At 52.2% G+C, this 21,730-nt stretch overlaps 1 protein-coding gene across 3 annotated transcripts in view; it reads right to left on the bottom strand.

Moving 5' to 3' along the window:
• The window catches only part of ASTN1 (astrotactin 1), a 70,255-nt gene that overhangs the window by 10,911 nt on the left and 37,614 nt on the right, over positions 1–21,730 (bottom strand). For all 3 annotated transcript variants that reach the window (XM_054515843.1, XM_054515842.1, XM_036388223.2), the window contains exons 9-22: positions 17,113–17,187; positions 16,519–16,656; positions 16,045–16,195; positions 15,215–15,381; positions 14,210–14,404; positions 13,782–13,909; positions 11,030–11,134; positions 10,030–10,218; positions 7,402–7,670; positions 6,407–6,540; positions 5,888–6,039; positions 5,431–5,566; positions 5,221–5,321; positions 4,576–4,759 (exon numbers count right to left, since the gene is read on the bottom strand). In XM_054515843.1, the coding sequence (XP_054371818.1) occupies positions 4,576–4,759; positions 5,221–5,321; positions 5,431–5,566; positions 5,888–6,039; positions 6,407–6,540; positions 7,402–7,670; positions 10,030–10,218; positions 11,030–11,134; positions 13,782–13,909; positions 14,210–14,404; positions 15,215–15,381; positions 16,045–16,195; positions 16,519–16,656; positions 17,113–17,187 (2,124 nt within the window). The remainder of the gene's footprint in view (positions 1–4,575; positions 4,760–5,220; positions 5,322–5,430; positions 5,567–5,887; positions 6,040–6,406; positions 6,541–7,401; positions 7,671–10,029; positions 10,219–11,029; positions 11,135–13,781; positions 13,910–14,209; positions 14,405–15,214; positions 15,382–16,044; positions 16,196–16,518; positions 16,657–17,112; positions 17,188–21,730) is intronic.

The raw sequence follows: 21,730 nt of genomic DNA, 5'->3' as shown, positions 1-21,730 counted from the left end.
CAGCTGTGAGGAGCTGCCAGGACAAGGAGGGATGGTGGGGCTGTGGGGACACACCATTCCCAAGGCAGCACTGCAAGTTAAATCCATGTGAGAACAGCCCCTACCCAGGCAGAGATGCCCATGTCTCCATGGCAGTGCTGCACCTGCTGCACTGGTCTTGGGACACACACCTCACTGTCCTGTCCCCTCTTCTTCTTCCACCCTGTAGCACTCACACAACAAGGCCAGGTTTGCTGAGAGTTTATTATGGAGACAGTCACAAGTGTAGCTGTGAAACCCCCAGCACCCTTTGCATGGACATTACCAAGGACTCAAGTGGCACCACCAGTCACTGTTGCAGCTACTGGACCCCAAATATAACAGGATGGGGAAACAGAGCCAATAGCAGTGTAGGCAGTGGGGATAAAAGCTAAATCGTGTCAGGCATGACATATATGGCCAGCCCAGAATAGTGTCACCATGTGTGTCCACTTCATTAAGTGTATGTGCTGCATATTCAGGAGCTATGCTGGCCATTCATGGCTTGGTGTAGGAATCACAGAATCACAGAATGGTTTGGTTGGAAGAGACCTTAAAGATCATTTTGTTCCACTCTCCCTGTCCCATGGCAGGGACATCTTCCACTTGACCAGGGTGCTCCAAGTCTCAACCTGGCCTTGAACATTTCCAGGAATGGGGCATCCTCAACTTCTCCACTGCCAGAAATGCACACAGTATTGCAAGCAGCAAGCCAGGATACCACTGAGGAGGAGGGAGATTTAAGAAAAAAAAATCCAAACCAGAATGTCCTGTCTGGCTTGTGAGGGTCTGTATGGAAGGCTGAAGGTGAGATAAGAATTATGATCCATACAAGACATAAGTACAGTGAATGACATTCCTGCTACATGACTCACAATATTTAGGAACAGCTTAGGAAATGTGTCCTACAGGACACCGTGCAAACCAGAAGGGATACACTGGAGCACACATCAAACCCATCCAAAAAGCTCTGAGAGAGCAGGGGATGTGGCAGATCTCCTGGTTCTTTGCATGTGCACTTTGTATCTTCCAGTTGTGGAGAACAAGACGAGGAAAGGCAAGTCACTGCAGCAGCAGCCTGTAAAGAGCCACAACCCAGCCAAGGAAGCCTTGAGAGAAGGTCAGGTGACAGAGGCAGAGCAGGTCCAGGATGAATCCATCTTCTGCAAGAGACATCCAGCACACCCAGGGCATCGTAGCCTCCGTGCAGGCTTGTCCTGGTAGTGAGGAAGTGCTAAATCACCAGCCTCTTGTATTGGCTGAGATATTGGAAGAGCACAGAGGATCATGGCCAAACATGATCTAAGCTGTGTTCTCTTCTTTTCAAATTTGTCCTCATAAAATTGCACTGCTAATGTTTTTATCAAGAAAATCAGTTTGTACAGATAAAACACATTGTGTTCATTTTAAATTTGTCTCACACTTTGGGTGATCTCCAGGGAATGTGGCCACTGTGGAGGCAAGGGATTCAAATAAAGCATCTTGGAGGTATCTCATGTGCCTGGAAACCCAGACCAAAGTTTCAGTGTCTGATGAGCTGGGATAAGTTTCCTACCCAGCTCCAAGGTCAGTTGCTGGGTTAGAATAGTCGAGGAAAAGAAGATACAGCCCCTCACTAGCTTTAACTCAGCATCTGCTCAGCCCAGAACAGGCAGCAGTCACAAATCATGATTCTGAAGGAAAAAAATCACATTCTTACTGGACATTCTTACTTAGGATAAGCACCTTGGGCTGGTGTGACAGCTCCAGGATATGTGCACCAACCATGAAGGAACATCCACTGCCTCTCCACACCTCCCTCCAGGCCAGGCACACCATGGGAGAGCTGCTTGAAGAGGAATTAATTTACCCTAAGTCCAGTCAGAGCCAATCTTGGCTTTCCTGGAGAGAAAACCTTGGATGTGACTGCAGCTCCAAGGGCCCAATCTGGAGCCACTGAAAGGTTGTCCAGCTCTGCAGCCACATGACAAGTGCCACCCCAGAGCTCATGTCCAGGGCATGCCAGAGAGGAAAAGGTGGTTAAAATGGTTTTGGCTCTGGAGACAGCCACCCAAGCTGGCCAGCCATGAGAAAACAGCCAAGCTCTCACTTGTCTCTGCATGTGACACCCAAGCAAGATGCCACGAGTGCCTCTCCTCCTCCAGCTACCCTCACAGGAATGCCTGATATTATCCCACAGATTTTGGCTCAAAGCCCATAGGCACCACCAGACTTCACTAGGCTTTGCATCAAATCCAACTTCCACTTACTGCTTGCTTTTTTCTCCATTTCCTTTCCTTATACAAAGACCAGGACTCTCTGCAGCCCTTCTTGGACCGTGAGGGAGCGATTTGCTTTCGCAGCCTCAGACAAGTTATCTGTGCACTCACAACAAGTTCTGCTTCTTCAGTCCAGCAGCCAGCACTGCCAAGAAGGGAGCTGAGTGTGCCACAAATGAGCAGAGTAGGAGGTGCCCTGGACGTGTGGAGGAGGAGGGACATGGTAGAGTCAGTCGCGTGGGTCCGCATCCCCGACTTCAAAGGAGCATCAGCAACAGTCAAACAAACACTGTCTGCTGGCTAAATAATGTCATCTGCAAGTGATTTGTCCTGTCACCACCAGTCTGGGTGCTTCGCCCTCGCAGACGATCAAACAGGAGGTCTGCTTTCCAAGATTTGTCATCACCAGAGCCCGCTGCAGCTGCCTCAGTGCCTCTTTCCAAGGAGCGCGAGCTGCAAACACTTCATCAGCGACTTGCGTCATCCTACCCCGAGCGCTCCAGCGTTTCCAGAGGCTGCAATTAACCCTCTGGCTCGTAGATTCACACAGAAAATGGTATCATTTGGGTAATTCAGTGGCATTTCTGGCTGCTCCGTGGCAATGCCTCTGCCTCATGGGGCTCGAGGAAGCAGCTTCCACGCCGTGTCCTGGCTGGTGCTCACTGGGGCAGGGAGCAGCAGTGGCAGCACTCAGCCTCGGTGATGGCAGCGGCTCCGTGACGACTCCAGTCTGTCACGTAAGGAATTTTATGTGTTCCTCATGCAAATCACCACAACAGATGTCAGATGGTCTGTGCAAACTGGGGCTGGATTTCACATCTGGAAATGGAGATGGAGCGGCATCACCACAGCTGGGATCAAGACAAAGGTGAGACTGAAGTCCAAGCCTGCTGATCCCACTGAGTGTCGGGGGAATGAGGCAACCCTGGGCAGAGGAGCTGCTGGGAGCCTCTCCCCTAAAAAGGCTCCATGTGCTGCAATGCTGCTACTGAGCTTTGAGGTTGTGCCTCAAAGAGTTCACATTTCTTAGGACATAAATAGGAAAAGGGAGAAGAGAGGAGACCCCACCTCCACTCCAGGGCATGGAGGGCCTCCTGAGAGTTTCCCACCAAAGCTGTGCCAGGACACAAGTCCAATGCACTAAGTACAAGACAGGCACAAGCTGAGTCTCTCTAACTGTCTAGCAGAGGTTTGGAGGACACAGAATGTACATGGAGAATCTCCTATCCTCTGCTAGGAGTACACAAGTGATCACCTGGAGAAGCAGGGCTGGAAGACAGACAGTGGTGAGACCAGCAAGAGGAGGGGTGGGGCACGGTGTAAGGCAGAGGCCATGAATTCCACAGAGTAGCAGCTCTTGTTGATGTACATTTGAAAGCACCCCTGATTCCCAGATGAGGTCACAGCTCTGGTTGTTTGGAGGCCAGATGCTATGAAACACCACTGCAGCACACGCAAGCTCTCAGCCCAGCCTGCTGAACTGACTGGAAATATCCACATTACTGGGAAACCACGCAGACTAAAGCAGATGTTGAAGGACAGGGGGAGAAGGGAACATCTGGCTATCTCTACAAGCCTGGGACATTCTCAGGCAGCTGGAGGGGCTTCAGCAACCTGGAGAAGCCTGAAGAGAAGACATGGTGCTTACTCAGGCACAAAGAGACTAGTTTAGACAGGAACCTCCTCCAAAACCTGCTGTGGCAGCTCAGCACTGCCTGGGCACCAAAAACACTCATGTCACCCACACACAACCACAGATGTGGATCAAATTGAGGAAATGCACAATTTAGACCTAAAATCAGTCCTCTGCCTGCTGGGGACCACAAGCTGACAGGGTTCAGCACACAGAGGTACATTCAGCTCAAGCCAAAGCTCAGGAAAAGGTAGAAAGCAGAATCCAATCTCCATCCCTTGTAGGTGTGTTATTTTTCCAAGATCTTCTGCCTTTTTGCCTGTGGCATTAGCTATGAAGGGAAAAAGAAATCCCACCCCTTTGCCACTCTGCACAGCATGAACATGTTGGGCCAGACTCCAGAGACAGGACAGGGCTGATGGGATGGACAGCAGGGTTGGGTTGACAACAGTCAACCACTTTCCACCTTGTCCTATGTTAGTGGTGCTTGCACATGCACAGCATCCAGCAAAACAGAAACCCCACTGTGACACTCTGAGGTCTATCATCCACCATCATATCATAAGATTTGCTGAAGAGATGCCTTCCTGGTGACCAGAATCCCTGAGGGACAAGCCTGCTGGAGGGCAGGCCTGCCTGCTTAGCCAGCTCAGCTCCCAAGCCTACCTGGGCCCCAGCTCATCCTCACAGCGCCAGGTGAACTCCCCAAAGCTCTCGTAGTGCTGGTTGTAGTGGTAGAGGACTCGGTGGAGGCTGGGGGAGCCCAGGTCCAGCAGGGTGTTGTAGGCTGTCTGCTGCTCCTTGCCACTCGTGTAGCCATTGAAGAGGTTGTAGATCTTGTCTGCTATTTCTGGGCACAAGGACAGGGGGTGTTCAGGGGGGTGCAAGGAAAGGCATGAATAAAGCCCACCACAGCTAAAGCTCAGTTCTGGGGAAGCCAGGACCAGAACCAAGATTTGTCCACTGAGTTATTTTGTTATATTATGTGATTTACATCACATCAGGACAAGGTTCCAACAGACTAGATGGCATTACCTGGGCTCAGTCCAGGTTAGCTTCCCACAGTTTGGTCTAATTAATAAAATTAATGGGTGATGCCATCAGGTAGTGTTAGTGAAACACCATTTATTCCCTTTTGTTTTCAGAGAGGACGTGTGTCTCCTGCAGCCCCCATCTCAGCCCTGCACACCGTGTGGCAGCTCCTGGGCCACTATGGGTGAGGGAGAGGTTACAGCCAGGACATGAGACATGTACAGGAACATGCTGGAAGGGGGAACTCCCTCTTGTCCCAAGCAGCTCCCTCCATCTCACCTTGAGCTTTCACATCATCTACCACAGGGCACGGTGTCTTGACCGTCACATCACTTGACCTGGAACGCCTTCCTGTGTTGTCAACTCCCCAGAGCGTGAACCTGGATGGGAAAGGGAAAAACAAAGCTCTGGGCTCCACACGGAAATACAGACAGCACCAAACAGGACCAGGATTTCAGCACTGCCACAGGCCTGGCACAGGGCACTCACATGTAGGTGGTGTCGGGCTCCAGGCAGCGGATGATGAGGGAGATGGTGGAGGAGAGTCTGTCAGGCACTTGGGCTGGCATGGCACAGGGGGACTTGGCACCAGAGATGATGTCATCCACAAAGCTCAGCACCGTCTCTAGGGAGAGAGGGGAGGATGTGCCTGGTGATGGCACAGGGGCTGTGGAGAGCCTGTGCCTGCTGCCACACTGCCTGCTGCCAAGGGGGAACAAGGCTAAGGCATGAACTTGGTGTAAAGTTGGACCCACTGCATTTCCAGAAAAGCTCATCCCTATGGTATGAGCTGCCCCTTTCTGCAGCATGGTGGGCAGGAGAAGGGCTGCTCTCTCTTCCCCAGGATATTTGATTTGTTGCAGCATCCCCTTGCAAAGACAGACAGGCTCTCTTCTAACACCTCCATCCCCACTCTCCCTGGAGAACCAGGGGAGTCCCCACTCACCTGTCTCCACCTTGGAGTGGTCCATTCTGTCAGTGACCTTCTCTTGACGGAGGAGGTAGTCCACAATCTGCACCCCAATGGGGGGCTCTGAGTGGCCCCACTCCAGTACCACCAGTGTGCTGCTGGGCTCATGTACAGTGGAGAGACGCAGGCTGGGGGACAGTTTTTGCATTACTTTCTCACAACAAAAGGGATTCAAAGCCGTTAACTCACAGGAGACAGCAAACTCAGGAGAGAAATTACTCCCCCTCCCTTTCCCCTCCAGGTTCTGGGCATGTTGGTCCAAAGGACTCATTCCTTAGGGTTGCTTTACCATGATGGATCCACAACCAGCCCCACAGTCCTCAGCTGAACTCAGAAAAGAACTGCAACTCTGCACTCTCGATTCCCAGGTCACCCATCAGTTTGCAAACCTGCCCCACGAAGGCAGACAGCCCCACCACCTCCTGCCACCACACTGCTGGCCATCACCACCTCTTCACAGACCCACCGCACCACAAAGCCAGGCTGGGCACCTACATGGGGTGTGGGAGAGGAGCACAGGTGGGCAGCCCGTCGGCCCCGAAGGCACTGGAGTCACAGCGGCACCAGTCCTCGATGACATCCCCGCTGCCCGAGCACCACAGCAAGCTCATGGTGGCCTCCTGCAGCAGCTGGGAGACAGGACAAGGGGTTGAGCACCGGGCAGGTGAGCTCCCATGTAGGAGCATCAGGGGGTAGCACGGTCAGGACAGACGGAGAGCAGAGATCTCTGCAGCCAGGTCAGGAACTTGGGGTTCATTGCAAAGGGCCTGAGTGCAGGGCCCTGATGGGAGCTGCCAGCCACAGCTCAGAGCAGGCCCCAGAGAAGAGAGGGGGAGAGAGGATGAGAGGGTAAGAGCATAAAAGGGTAAGAGAGCAAAAGCATAAGAGAGTAAAAGGGGTAAGAGAGCAAAGTTTTTGTTACAATACAATAAATTTTCTTCTGTCTTGAATATTCTGATTCTTACTAATTTAGTACAATATACAAATCTTATAGCATTTACATACAGCCTATAAGAATCATTATATTATCATACTGTGTTACATTTTAAACTCTAAAAACTACACTTTGGACCCTTTCTGCTAAGCTAGTAGGGTCTGCTCTGACCTTTGGACTTGTCTGCAGGCAGAGGGTACTGTTTCATCAAAAGGGGATTACCTTCAGCTGGCTACACCATTGTTTACTTGTTGTTCAGTAACTGAGGTATCTCAAAGCTTGCTTTCATTTCAATCTCACTTATAGTTTCTATATTCTCAAAATCTTTTGCCAGGCAATCATATTTATAAGGCTTTCCTGTTTCATCTTCCCCAACACTCCCATCCCACCACCACTTGTGTTCATCCATCCCCTGGAGGGTTCAGCACAGCCCATCCACCCTGGAGAGCAGGGCTGGCCAAGGAGCAAGGGCTGCCACGGCTGGACACGATGCTCTCTGGGCAAGCTGCCTCCAAAGCCAGCCACAGCGCTGTCCTGCCCCTGCTCCTGTCCTCACCCGCTGGGTCTGGTTGTTGGTGACCAGCTCGTAGAGGGGGGCTGCCTTGGTGACCTCCAGCAGGATGGGCTCAGCTGGCACCTCGGGGCTGGAGGAGACGTGGCAGAGCGGGCAGGAGGAGGGGCAGCGCCCGCGGCTCTGGCACTCCATGCGCACGCCGGCCGCCACGCGCTTGGTGCCCGACTCCGAGAGGCTGGCGATGTACTCGGGGAACGTCAGCACCTTGGGGTCCCGTTCCCGCTCCTCTGACTCATCCGAGGGTGAGTTGCCTGCAGAAGGGGGGAAAAGTGACACCAGAGTGGGCTCCAAGCCATTGGTAGGGGAATATGAGGGGCCAGAGCTCTGCCTTCCACCCAGGAGAGAGGCAGGGCTTCCAAAGAGCCCCCTGCATCCTTTTGCTCTGTAGGGATTAGGATTAAGGATTAAGATATGTAGGGATCTTTAGAGGAGGAATCAGGACTAAAAAGCCCACCCTGGCCTCTGTGATTGCAGGTCCTCTGGTCTCCCTGTGCCTCAGTTTCCCCAGCCCCATCCCTACAGCTGGACTGGGACAGTCCAGCCTTACAGCAGCTCCCCACGAGAGGGAGCCTCCTTCATGTGGCTGGAGGCTCCTGGAGAACCTGCCGGGGCACCTTCACATCACACTGACTCCCCAGCAAAACCCCTGCCAGACCACTCTCCTGCAAAAGCCCTCCTGGCCCTACAGAGCAGGAAATATTTTGGCACAAGAGGAACAGTCCTTGCACAGAAGTCAAAAAGGTAAAATCTGCCCATCACTGCTGTGCCCTGGACAGCATCACCCTGCCATGGCGAGCCTTGCCATGAAGGGACACAGTGCTTTTCACACGAAATCCCTGCCAAAGGATGTCCCTGGATTGATACAGAAGAAAGAGGGGCCTAGAGGGACCGTTGAAGGTGGTTGGTGGGGTTGGAGGAAGCTGAAGGATGACCCAGGCAAAACCTCACCCCCAGGGCAGGCTCAGGCCATCATTAGTGGTGACCTGGTATGTGGGGAGCCACCATGGACCACATCCATGATTCAACAGGAAAATCTCCCTATAGCAAGGATTTGTGGAGAAATGGGCCAGCACTAGCCCATCCTTGAGACTCCTGAAAGAAAACAAGGCTGTTAAAACAAAACCTGGGATAGAAAAGTGTTGCTCTGCTCCCCCAGGAAGCTGGAGATGGATCACTTTAGGCTGGCTGTGAATTGCACCTTAGCAGGCACTGAGAAAAAGCAGAGGAGCCAGGGAATGATTTGTCTCTTGCAATTTCTCAATCGATATCCAGCCCCTGACGTTTGCAAACAAAAAGCAAAGGAAGGAAAGTGGCAGGTGCCAGAGTGAAACCTAAATGTGATACTGTGGGTGGAAAAAGGCTGCCAGACCTGAAAAGCCTCTAAGCACGAAAATCAAAGAGGAGGAAATTGCAGGAGAAAAAAAGAAGTGCTTGCAATCAGGAGGTGCTACATCTGGAGACAGCCCTCAGCCAAAGAGCACCGTGCTGTGCTTCCCCAGGTGGGCTTGTGAAGAAGTCCAGGCTCCAGGAGACCTAAGCCCACAGGATCCAGACTCAGGCTTTGAAAGAAGCCCTTCCCACACAAGAGCCCTGGGGAGATAATAAGTGTCTCTGTGGCTGGGACATAGCAAGAGCAGCACCACAGGCTGGTGCCAATATTGAGAATTATGAAGCCTCATGATGGAAATGATGTGTCCATTGTGGCGCCTGGGAGCTCCAAGCTCACACTGCCTGCACCTGGGAATTCCTGGGCAGCAGCAGCAAACCAAGGTCATCTAAAAGGCAGCAGCTCTGCTCAGCATCCCCCATGCCCAGGCTTGGGGGCTGGCTCTTGTTTGCTGCCCAAGCCTGGATGCTGCAACCCACCATCCCCAGCATAGGCAGGAAAATACCTACAGGCAGCTTTGCTGAGGCCAGCACAAGAGATCACAGAATCACAGAATAGTTGGGAATGGGAAGGACAATAAAGACCATCTTGTTCCAGCCTCCTGCCATGGGCAGGGACACCCTCCACTAGAGAAGTTGCCACAGACCTGAGGACAGATGGCAGCAGGCAGGGGTTAGGCTGCCTCAGCTTTTGTGAAGCTGCCATTCAAAGTGGGCAGGACCTCTTCCACAGGGCATCCATCACTGTTCACTGCAGACAGGGCACTGGAGGGGATGCAGCAGTGCCAGAGGCCCTGTGCACCATGATGAACCTCCCAGCTCCTAACTGGTTCCCTGGCATTAAAAGCATTCTCCCCAGGAGAAGGAAACACTCTGGAGGGAGAAAAGTCTGGCTGCAGGATGCAGGTGGAAGAGAGTAGATATGGCAGAGACAAAAGGAAGGAAAGAATAAGATTAAAGACAACAGTTAAGTCCAGAATGAGGCAGGATGGTGGGATTGGTGCACTTGTCTTTCCCTGGGGCTGTGGGTATTGATCTTTCTTTTTGGCCTGGCCTGCATGCAATCCTTTGGCTGGCTTCAAAGGGTGTGAGAGCAGGGTGTGAGGCAATGACGTGGGACATGGTCCTGACACAGGCTGGGCACCTTCCAAAATGCCAAAAGCAAACCTCACTTGCCACTCCCAGGGGTTGGTATGAGTACCCTTCCCAAGGATAAGCTCCTACCTTTGCTGATGTCCTCATACTCCAGCCAGAGCTGCCGCTGGACCTGCCTGTTGGGATACCAGATGGAGCAGGACTCCTCAAAGCCATACACTGCCTCTTGGATGTAGTGGTTGCCAAACTGGTCCAGCAGCGCCACAAAATCTCCACGGGAGGTGGCTCCATCCAGAGAGTGGAGTGCATTGCTGAAGGCTGGCAGGGAGATGGAGGAGATGCTCAGTTCCCAGAGCCCACCCAGCCCTCGCTACCCCCCCTACAGGCTTGCAGTGGACAGCCAGCCTTTGAGCCCATCACCTCTCAGAATCTCTGCTGGTCAGAGTGACTCTGAGATACGTTGTCCCGGCCTGGCAGCCAAAGATCAGGATTCTTCTGTTCTCATTCTCAAGGTTGTTTATTATCTCTTATCTATAACATTCTTTCTCCGACCCACTGAGATCTGCCTGGCAGGTTGGGTTGAGACACACTGCCCATCCTTGGGGCAATGTTATCTTTTATACTAAAAACTACTTGTACATTATTTACCATAACTTGTACATTATTTACCATAACTATCATAGGTGATAGTAGCTATCACCTATGTTAGACAGTGAGTTTCTGCCTTAAACCAATCCGAAAGTGCCACCATCACCCAGAACATGGAGGCTAGGAAGAAGGAAAAAGGACAAGGCATGCCCAAATTCCTCCATCTTGGGACCCCAAGCCCCCATTCTAAAACCCTAAAAATCTATTTTTCACCCTGTGACAAACTAACTATTATTCTACTTAAACTCTCTTGACTTGTAATTCTTCATATAAAGGTTGGTAATTTGCTCCATGGGTCAAAATCAAAGGCACAGGGGTCTTGGGCTCTGTGCCAAGGTCTCTGAGCCCCCCTGTTGGGGTCTCGAGTCCTCCAGGGCAGCCAGAGGAATTTCCTGGGTTCCAACAATCACCTGCCAGCAGAAGGCTGTGTCACCTGTTGCCATCCTCTCTCCCCTAATTCCCCGTGTTCCTGCACACTTACACTGGGAGATGGTCATCTGGTTGAGCCGGACATGGTACATGACAGACTGCACCTTCCAGTGCTGCAGGAGGGGGTACCCAGACACCTCACTGAAGTTCACCATCCCTGCCAGAGAAAGGACACAGGGACTCAGTGCCACTGCTGAGCAATACCTCACCATGGGGATGGCTGCAGCCCTTCGTGCCTTGGGCAACACCGCCAGCAAGGTGGGAAGAAGTCAGCAAGGAGGGTTCTGTACACACCACATGCCCCTAGGGAGGCTTTCAGAGCTGAGGGTCAGGTGGTCCCCAGCAATTAAAATGATGGCTTTGAAGGAAAACACGTAGGCTTGTTTCATTTTGCTCTGCGCTGGAAGATAATGAGCCTCCTCCTGCACCCCCTCCTGCTTCCTTCCCAGTGCCCACTCCCAAGGCACGCCCAGGTGTGCTAATTATGTCACTAATGAGAGCTGTGCTATTTAATGAGCTGTTAGCAGGCCTGGGAACGGGTCACCGTCATGCCACATGTGCCCAAGGGTGACCAAGAGGCTCTGGGTCCCCCTCAGCTGGGACTGAGCTGAGTGGGCAGCAGATGGACGGGGAAATCACTTCCTATTGATGTAATGTTCTCTCAGGACATTATGGCAATGCTGGAGCTGGAGAGGACCCAGAGTTTGTCCTTCTCCTTCAAAGACATCCTGCTCTTCAGCCATTCAGCTGCGAGTTGCAGAAGCCAGGAATTCATGGAGACCTGGGCTGGGTGGCCACTTATTCCTGCCCAAGGCACAAGGCAGCTCAGCTTCTCTGAGCAGAGGGACAGAGAGGCCACAGAGCCTCAGACAAAGCCCCAGCAAGGGAACTGGAGGGTGCTCATGGCTCTGAATTTGGTGGCCAGAGCATCCCCAGAGTGCCACAGCAGGATGCTGGCACAGGCCACCTCCCCGCTCTCGGCTCCAGTGCTGCACAGCCAGCACGTCACAGCAAACTCTGCTGCCAACAGGCACCCAGCAGGAGCTCAGGAGGATAACAGTGGGCATCCCCTCCTCGGTAAGAAGGCCTGAAGACAGAGTATAAGCAGGATAAGATCCTTTGCCTTCCAGCACCTCTCTCTTCAGTGCTGGCTGCTGCCGACAGCTTCAAAGCCTTGCTCTTCCCTGCGAAGTGTTTATGCAAAAACAGCCCTTCCTTACTCAGCAGCTCTGCCTCTCGTGTATTCACAGCAATATCCAGGCTTCTGACAAGCAGAGAATAGTTTACTTCTTTTCCTTTTTTTCCTCTTTTTTTTTTCCTTTTAAATCAGCTACAAAGCCAGCAGAGAGTGGGAAATGAATAGCATCATTTACTGGCTTTTACCACCCCAGTGAAATTGCCAGTGAAATCCCAGTCCCACTGACACCGCTGTGATGCTGAGGCTGTGGTGGCAGTGCCTTCCTTACATCCATGTAACCATGTCACAGGCAGGAGAGCCCCACTGGGAGGCAGGTGTCCTCCAGCACCTCCAGGCAGGATTGAGCATCCCCAGGGAAGCAGGAGTGACCCACCCATCCAACTCTCCTGGGGAAGCTCAGCCCCCCAAGACCCACCAGCACCCTCCTCCCTGCTGAACCTGCCTGCACCTTCACTGCCATGCACCCTGTCAGGGCAGCCAGCATCCCCCAGACCCTGGATACAGTCCATGGGGGCTCCCCCAAATCCTCCTGGAAGCTCTGCCAGACAAAGGGAATGCACAAGGTCTCCTATGATACAAAAACATCTTACTAGCCACATCCTGTGCTTAGCAGCTCCTCGATGTCAGGGCCATTTCAGCCAACAGTGCTGCAGTAAGGTAGAAAAATCATAGAGAAAGCTTCATAAAATCAAGCCTGCTCTCCTGGAATCAGTGGCTGGCCTGTCAAGCTGGCACTTTGCAAGCTCCCATGTGAAAATAATCCTGTTGTGAGAAATTTGTTAACATAACAAAACTATTCCTGGGTTAAAAAATTACTTGCACCTGCATTAACTGTTTTTGCACCATTAGATAGAAAAATGAAAACTATCTTTAACAAACAACTGTCCCTGCACATAGACACCAAGAGTTTGAGTGACCATACAGAATAACAACCTGTTACAAACCAATAAAGTAATTGACAAGAAAGCTACTGAACAACTGGAATCCCACACAAGGTCTCTAAAACTGTATAAAAAGGAGTTATGTGAATAAAAAATGGCTTTTTCCAACATGAAAAAATGGAATCCTGAGTGATAAACAGCAACAAACACCAAGGAAATTAAGGCTACTTATGAGTACTGGCAACCTGAAAAAAAGGCAAATCCTTGAAGGCTGTCTAGGAACCCATTATACCTATCACTCATTGCCCATGATGCTCTGGTATGACAAACCAAAACATTTTAGTTTGGTGGTGCTGGGTTTTGAATGCTTCACTATATCAGCAAAGAAATCAAACGTAGTTGGAAAACCTTTTTGGCCTCCAAAAAAAAAAAAAAATCCTTTTGCAAATGCCCCAAATAGTTAATGGATGTAATGGATGCTTGAGCTTTTACACTCCACAATTACTCCACAATTAATTTACAGCCTTTGCCTTTTCTTAATTTTTAATGCCTTCCTCTTACTGGAAAAAGGAACCAGCTCTCAGCTGCTGGTTCCTTTGTGTGCAGCTAAAGCCAGAGTAGATCTATCCCCCAGTAGATATATCCTGTGGGTGGTTAGGGTGTGAGCTGGACATGCTGGCAGCTGCCTCAGTGGGAGACACATGGATCCAGCTGGACTCACTCACCAGTGAGGAACTCAGGGTCAGGAGTGGGGTCGGAGAGCTCCTCTTGGCACTGGTTCTCCAAGGGCACTGTGGCCACCACCAGCCCATCGGGCAGCTGCTGCTCCAGGCCCCGGGCAAAGTTGTTCTGCCTGGAAGGTAATTGCAGAGAGAAGAACAAGGCTGGAGGACAGCAGAAATGACTGCCAACAAGTGACCCACCCCAAAAATCCACCTGGCATTTCTCCTTTCCTTCAGGAACAGATTAAAAAGATGTCTACTCTTGATGGAAAGTGTCAGACCCACCCTCCCCACCAGCCCCTCCATCTTCTGCAAAGCAAAGCCAGGCATGGACGGACAGGCAGACTGCTACGGTCCAGCCCCAGGTGCCTTCCACGCCTTCCTCTTGGAGAGGATGCTGAGGTCTGACCCTGCTGGGGTCTGCAACTCACCTGAATGTCCCTTTGAGCACCTGGCCTGGTGCCACCTCCCTGGTGTGGTTGTTGTAGCCATAGAAGAGCTCCCCAAAGAGGGTCTGGTTCATGGGCAGCTCGCGGGGCTCGCCGCAGTCCCCGGCCTCGGGGCACGACTCCGAGATCAGCTGGCACGAGCGCCCGTCCGCGCCCAGCTTGTAGTCCTCAATGCACCTGGGGAGCCAGCACGGGGTCCCCTGTCAGCTGCAGCCCCCACAACAGTGAGGACAGACACAAGAACAGAGGAGACCCCCTCCATCCCAACCCCACCAGCTCAGGGTGGTGGCAGCAATGGACAGCAGTGCTTTGGAGGTGTCCCCGTGGCCAGGGAGGGGATGAGCATGGGTCACTTCTCGGAATCTCTGCTGGTCAGAGCGACCCTGAGATGTGTTAGAAGTCTCTTTTCCCAGCCCAGCAGTCGAAGAAGGAGTCAAAACCCTTCTATTATTGTTGTCAAGGTTGTTTATTGTTTCTTATCTATGAAATTCTTTCTCCAACCCACCGAGGTCTGTCTGGCAGGTTGGGTTGAGGCACACTGCCCATCCTTGGGGCAGTGTTATCTTTTATACTAAAAGCTACGTGTACACTATTTACAATAACTTCCCAATATCCATCATCTATGTTAACAGTGAGCTTCTACTCTAAACCAATCTAAAAATGCCAACATCACCCAGAACATGGAGGCTAGGAAGAAGAAGGAAGAAGGACAGGGCACACCCAAATTCCTCCATCTTGGGACCCCAAGCCCCCATTTTAAAAACCTCAAAAATCTATTTTTCACCCTGTGACAAACTAACTATTATTCTACTTAAACTTTCTTGACTTGTAATTCTTCATATAAAGGTTGGTAATTGTTTTTTCCATGTATCAAATTCAAAGGCACAGGGGCCTTGGGTTTTGTGCCAAGGTCTCCAAGCCCCCTGTCGGGGTCTCGAGTGCCCCAGGGCAGCCAGAGGAATTTCCTGGGTTCTGGCAGTCACTCACCCACAGAACATGAGGATGTTGTAGAGCAGGGGGTCCTCGGGCAGGGGCACCATCTGCTGCAGGCACAGCTGCTCGCAGCCCCCGTTGAAGCCGTCAGAGCAGTCCACGCCCACGTGCCGGTCGTAGCAGCCCGTGCCGTCCTTCATGGGGCTCAGTCCCGTGGGGCACTGGTGGGGTGGGGGAAGCAGGAGGTGAAAACCCATGGGAAGGTATCTGTCTCTGAGGCTGAGGTGGAGGGCAGGGCTCCAGCATTGCTCTCCACCAGAAACTGCAGCCTGAGCAGCGCTCGGGGGCTGCAGGAAGGACAGCAGCACCATCCTCATCTGCAGATATTCCTCCTGCACCAAAGCCTCTATGCACCCTCAGGAGTGTATACCCTGAGGTGGGAGCCCCCCAGGCCATCCCCCACCAAGGCAATGTGCTGGTATCAACCCCAGTCTCCAGCAACTCAGCTCCAGTGACTGACAAAGCTGTGCTGCCCTTTCCACACACACTTTCTGCCCCACGCTCACAGCCTCTTCACCCCAATGCCCAGCTCTGGTGATACTGCAGCCCCACAGTCACCCTGTTTTGGGGCAGAGCACTTGTGGTGGTGACAGGGCACACATTTGAGTGATCTGCAGCCTCCCACAGAGCCAACAAACAGATGGACTCTTACTGCCTCGTGTGCTCAGCAACAGAGGAGCTGCCAGCCCAAAAACATCTCCCTGCTACAAAATCAACCTCAAAATGTGCACCCCAAAGTGACAGTAAGGGAGGCAGGATTCCCTTTGTGGCCTGCCCTTCCTTGCTGACACCAAGGGGGATCCCAGGAGCCTGGGGTCACACACCACACAGCCCGTGGAGTCCAGCTTGCGGTCCGAGATGCAGCGGAAGTTCTTGCTGCAGCCGCCGTTGTCCCGGGAGCAGTCGCGCACGGGGCCGAAGGAGTCCAGCAGCACCTCCAGGCTGTCGAAGGAGGACGAGGTCATCAGCTCTTCCCTGTGAGGAGGAGGAGGAAGAGGAGGTGTGTCACTGCTTCCATGAGATGTTGTGGATGCCTACATGACTGTGGCTGTTTGTGTGGGTTTTTCCAGAGCTCAGGTTTTCCTTGGGCTGACGGTGAGCTGGGTGGCAGCCAAGCTTTTAGAAGGATGCAGGAGCTCCTGAGATGAGGGGGAATACTGCCAAAGGCTCGGCTTTGCAGGGCTAAAGAGGGGCAGGTTCATGGTTGTACTGACCTCCACCTGCAAATGTGGGATGGGGATGCCAGCTCTGTTTGCTGAAGCCCCTCCTGAGCTCCCTGACCCTGCCATGGCACCTACCTGACCTCCACTGCATCTTCCATCACCGTCATGTCAGTCTTGCACTTGGCTGAGGGGTTGATGGCCAGCTCAGCTGGTGGGATGACGAAGCTCTTGCTCAGGGGCAGCCACATGCCCTCCCCCAAGGTGTAGGTGAACCTGCCAGGGAGAGCAGCAAAGGCTGGGACAGAGGGAAAAGCTGACCCTGGAAGGTTGTCTCCACCCAAATCCAAGCCCTTGAGCCTCCCTGCTCATCCTGCAAGGATGCCAGCCCAAACTAAGGTGTGTGGGCAGGGGAAAGTAAGGTGGCCACTCCAAATACAGCCAATGATTCCCAAAAGTTGCATGTTACTTTAAAAAAAGGCACTTCCATTTTCCATAGAAACCCTCCTTCAGAGCCTAAAACTCACTCTCACCACGGTCAGAGAGGAGGAACTGGCTGCTGGGTATCCAGCACCCACATGAAGCTGCAGGGGCATCTTCCCAGCCATGCTCACATGTCCCCAGGAGGTGGCACAGGACAGCTGTGCTCAGCCCTGCCAGCTGGGCTACCTACATGCCCTGAGTCATATTTGAGCCCCAAAATGTGCTGAGCAGGTTGCCTTCACCGCTTACCGAAAAATCTTGTCAGAAGGCTGCTCACCCAGCACCAAGTCAAAGCCACGCTGGAAGATGGTGTATGGCCAGGGCCTGGAAAAGAAAACCAGGAGCATCACACCAGCATCAGGTCCTCACAGCTGCTCACAGCCCAAAATGCCTGCTCAGCCCTCAGCTCACATGCAGAAGGGTCCTGGGGTAGGATGACTCCAAGGGTAGCCAGGACAACACAACAAAACAGCCTCAGATCCAAGATCTTAATTTTGGGGTTCCTACAACATCAGATTCTCATGCCAGCTCCAACCTGCCAATAGGCCAGTGGTGTGTTGCACCTGTAATTTTGGGGTTGGATGCACTCCAGCCATCCTCACATCTCTTCGTGCTCGGTAGCACCTGCCTGGTCCTGTTTTAGGGATTTGCATCACAGCTATTGAATTGCAAAAAGAAAACCAAACCACAGCTGGACCCTCTCTCTGTGAGGCTTTTGCCAGGCAGCACATCAACCTGGGACCCCAGTTTCACCACCTGCCTTATTACCACCCTTTTTATCACTGTTCCAGGCAGGGGAGCTTTGCAAAGTGGGCTGGAAGACAAGGTGGAAGTGTGGAGCCAAGCAGGAGGCTGGAGAGCTGGCCCATCCCTGCTGTTGTAGATAGCACAGGGGGATGAGTGATGAGCCACTAAGATTTGGAGGCTGGTGCCTTTCAGTGGGACACCCATGGCCATGACACCTTTGGGACATGAACCCCCAGCAGCACAGCCCTGCTGGCACACCACCACTTGCAGAGTGACACAGACAAGAGACCCCACTCCCAAACCCTAAAACTCCAAATCCCCTTTGCAAGAGCTCAGAGCTGGGGAGAGGAGATTTTCCATCCCCTCGCATCACTGCTGCTGAAATTCAGAGTCAAGAGCGTCAGGTGCCAGTGACAAGCCCAGGGATTTTTTCTTGAGGCAATTACAGCTCTCCTGTACAAGCAGTTTAATTTCTAATCTGAAGTTATTTCAGCAAGGACAATAATAATAATAATACAAAAATCCTGCCTGCAGGATTACAGCATTCCTTTGCTGGGGTACAATGCTGTTTTCCTGTATGGTCAGCTGGGAGCTGGGGATTACATTCAGCCCACAATCGGATTGCCTTGAATGAGGTCAGCTTCATCCAGAAAGAGATGTGCTCCTTGTGTCTCACCAACACTTTGAATGCTTCACTCCCCCACCTTCCAGTGCTCCTGCAGATGGGTTTTATTCTTGCTTTTGAGGAGCACATCAGGCTGGGAACAAAGGCAGAGGCTGTATAGAAGCGAGGCATTGTTCCCCATCAATTCAGGTGGAAAAGTGGTTGTGGAGAGCTGCTCTTGGCTTGCAGCAGAGCTCAGTGCTGGGGCAGGTGCTGCAGATGCACAGGGACTGCCAGACCTGGTGGCACATGTGGGCACACCCAGGACATGGAGCCAGTGTATTTGGACCCACCTGGGAGATCGAAATCAGCACCCAAGCCATGTTGTGTCCACCCAGGACGCAATTTCCAAATGTGGCTAAAATTCCTGTAATCACAGAGTCCCAGAATGGGCAGAGGGTTGAAAGGGACTTTAGAGATCATCTCATTCTACCCCTCTTCCACTACACCAGGTTGCTCCAAGCTCCATCCAGCCTGGCCTTGAATACTTCTAGGGATGGGGCAGCCACAGCTTCTCTGGGCAACCTGTGCCAGGGCCTCACCACCCTCATAGTGAAGAATTTCATCCTAATATCTAATCAAACCTGCCCTCTGTCCGTTTGAACCCATTACCCCTGCTCCTAATGCTACATGCCCTTGCAAAAAGTGGTGATGGCTTTGATGCAGGGAAGAGGTTTCTGTGCTCCAGGAAGGGGGATGTGTGGCATCTCCTCAGCCTGCCACACTTTTCCCTTACTTGGGGTCAAAACAAGTCCCTTAAATGCAATGTTCAGCCTTTAGCTACATCCCTTCATGGCAAGGGAGAGTCAGGGTTGCATGGCCTTCAGAGCTCACAAAGGAAAGTGGGAATGACCATCAGCTCTGCAGCTGATCAGGTTGGATTAAATGGGCCAGGAATGACAGCTCTCAGCTTTTTGCAAGCCTTGGCACTCAGGTGGGCATTGAAACAACAAAATGGGGAATCACCAGGGCACAAATTCCCCACACTCAGCCAGCAAGTTCCCCACACTCAGCCAGCAAGTTCCCAGGGCCAGAGTGCTGCCAGTGGATCCCCAGGACAACCTTAAGCCTTTCAGCTTTTCTAGAGGGACCATTACCATTACCTGGATGATTTGCTCCACATCTGGGCTTGAGTGGAAGCTCACAAAACACCTGCTAAGCCCTCCAAACCTGGAGCTGCTGGAGATGCTTTGAACCTGCTCAACAAGGCCCTGGCCATGCTTAAATTGCAGCCCCTGGGGGAGGAGGCCAGACTGACCTGCAGCATCAAGAGCTGTGCTCCAGCTTGTCCCCACTGCCTGAAAAACTCTTCCAGACAAGATGGGTGGGGTGAGGAATAATCCCAGAGCTGGCAGGATGTGATCACCCACCACGAGCTAACCTGGAGCAGCTGGAGCTGGCAAGAGGCTGGAGGGGCTGCAGGAGAAGGTTCAAGAAACTGCTGCAGGGCAATGTGACTGAAATGTCACTGGAGGAGAAAGTGGTTGGTTGTTACACACTGCAATAGGTGACTTCACACCTGGTTCCCTGACCTCCTGTGCTTTTCAGGGTTTCCAACCAGTGCACAGCACAAGGGTGGCCATGCCAGGGTGAGGAGACCAGAGCACCCCTGCTGCACCCAGGACCCCCATGCAGACCCAGAACCACCCTGAGAGGAACAGTGGATTTGTCTTTACAAACAATATATAGTTTGTAATATATAAACAATAGTGGATTTGTCTTTACAAACAAGCTGTGGGTCTGCTGGTAGATAAAACCAGCCCTGGGAGATAAAAGAAACGATGGGAAGGATTCCACTGATTGATGAATGGGAAAAGAGATTTGCTTTTAGAAATAAACTTTAGGTTTGCTGATAAAATGAAATTAGACATTGAAAGATGAAAGAAACAATCAAGAAGAAAAACCCCTAAATTCCAAAAGAATTAAAAATTAAAAGGGAGGGTTATACATCAGAGGGAAATCTTTGGTATCAGGTGTATCAGGAAGTCTAAACCTCTCAGGTACCTCAGCCAATGGGGCAAGAGAGAAGGGAAATGTGGCTGGGAAATTGGGATAAAAAGGGAGGCTGCATCTTCCAAAAATTGGAGAGATCCCAGGGGAATGCCCCATGGCCTCTCCCTTTGTTGGAATAAAGCCAGAAAGGACTCCTCTGTCTCCTTTTTGGACACAAACCTCTGATGTTTGTGGGTTAATTTTCTTAACAACCCTGATGGCGGAAGAGCAGAGAGCAGATGCCACCCGACACCGAGTGACTTTTCCAATCAGCAGTGCCCAGGGCAGCTCCCCCCCAGCTCCCCTTTGCCAGGCACCAGCTCTGCTCGGGTTTCAGCTGCCGATCCTCTGCCCTCCCACCCTGCCAGCCCCTGCGAGCAGCTCTTTATTAAAAATGCAAATGCCGGCACTTTCTCCCGGGCTGCCCGTAAATCTGCCAGGGGAGTGGGGCGGGAGGAGGAGACGGATGGGTGGCTTGGTGAAAGGATCTGAAAGAACCAGGAGCTTTTTACAAGGCTGTCCTTCAGCTGGCAGAGCAGAGGCACGCAGCAGGCGATGGAGAGAGGCAAGGGGAAAAAAGAAATAGAAAAAGGGGTGTGGGGAGAAAAAGAGAGAAAAAAATGAAGACCTTAAGCAGGAAAAGTGTTGTACTTGTCAGTTCAGTGTGTCCCTCGCTCTTCTGTGGGATGGGGATGAGAAAAGAGGAGCAGGGACACTGCCAGGATGGGGATGGGAAAAGAGGAGCAGGGACACTGCCAGGATGGGGATGGGAAAAGAGGAGCAGGGGCACTGCCAGGATGGGGATGGGAAAAGAGGAGCAGGGACACTGCCAGGATGGGGATATGGTGTGGGGAAGGGAAGGGAAGGGAAGGGAAGGGAAGGGAAGGGAAGGGAAGGGAAGGGAAGGGAAGGGAAGGGAAGGGAAGGGAAGGGAAGGGAAGGGAAGGGAAGGGAAGGGAAGGGAAGGGAAGGGAAGGGAAGGGAAGGGAAGGGAAGGGAAGGGAAGGGAAGGGAAGGGAAGGGAAGGGAAGGGAAGGGAAGGGAGCTGGGTGAGCAGGGCACAGGCTGATGCACTAATTCGGGTCCTGTGCTGGGAAAAACATCTGCAAGGCTGCGGGTGGGGCAGCAAGGCTGGGATGGGACAGTTTCCCAGTAGTCACAGCAGGATGAGAGCAGCCAGCCTGGCATGCTCACCATATCACCCTAAACTGCCTTCAAACCTCCCCAGGCCACGGTGAAGCCCATTACAAGTTGAAAGAGGACATTGAAAAAGACTCCTTCAATGCAGAGCACCTCAAATCCCAACGGGGGAGGCTGAAAAGTGCACCGTGGGGAGGGCAAAGCCACGTGTGAGATGGATCTAAGGGCTGGGATGAAAAAGTACAGATGCAGGCAGGTAACAGTTTATTAACTAAAGCCAGAATGTGCTGATTTGATTTTTGGCCACGTTTTACCACAAACAGA

This window comes from Molothrus ater, chromosome 9 (assembly GCF_012460135.2).
Source record: "Molothrus ater isolate BHLD 08-10-18 breed brown headed cowbird chromosome 9, BPBGC_Mater_1.1, whole genome shotgun sequence".
In the NCBI taxonomy this organism is placed as follows: Eukaryota; Metazoa; Chordata; class Aves; order Passeriformes; family Icteridae; genus Molothrus; species Molothrus ater.
The sequence above is the reverse complement of the archived record's forward strand: the minus strand, read 5'-3'. Positions and strand labels throughout refer to the sequence as shown.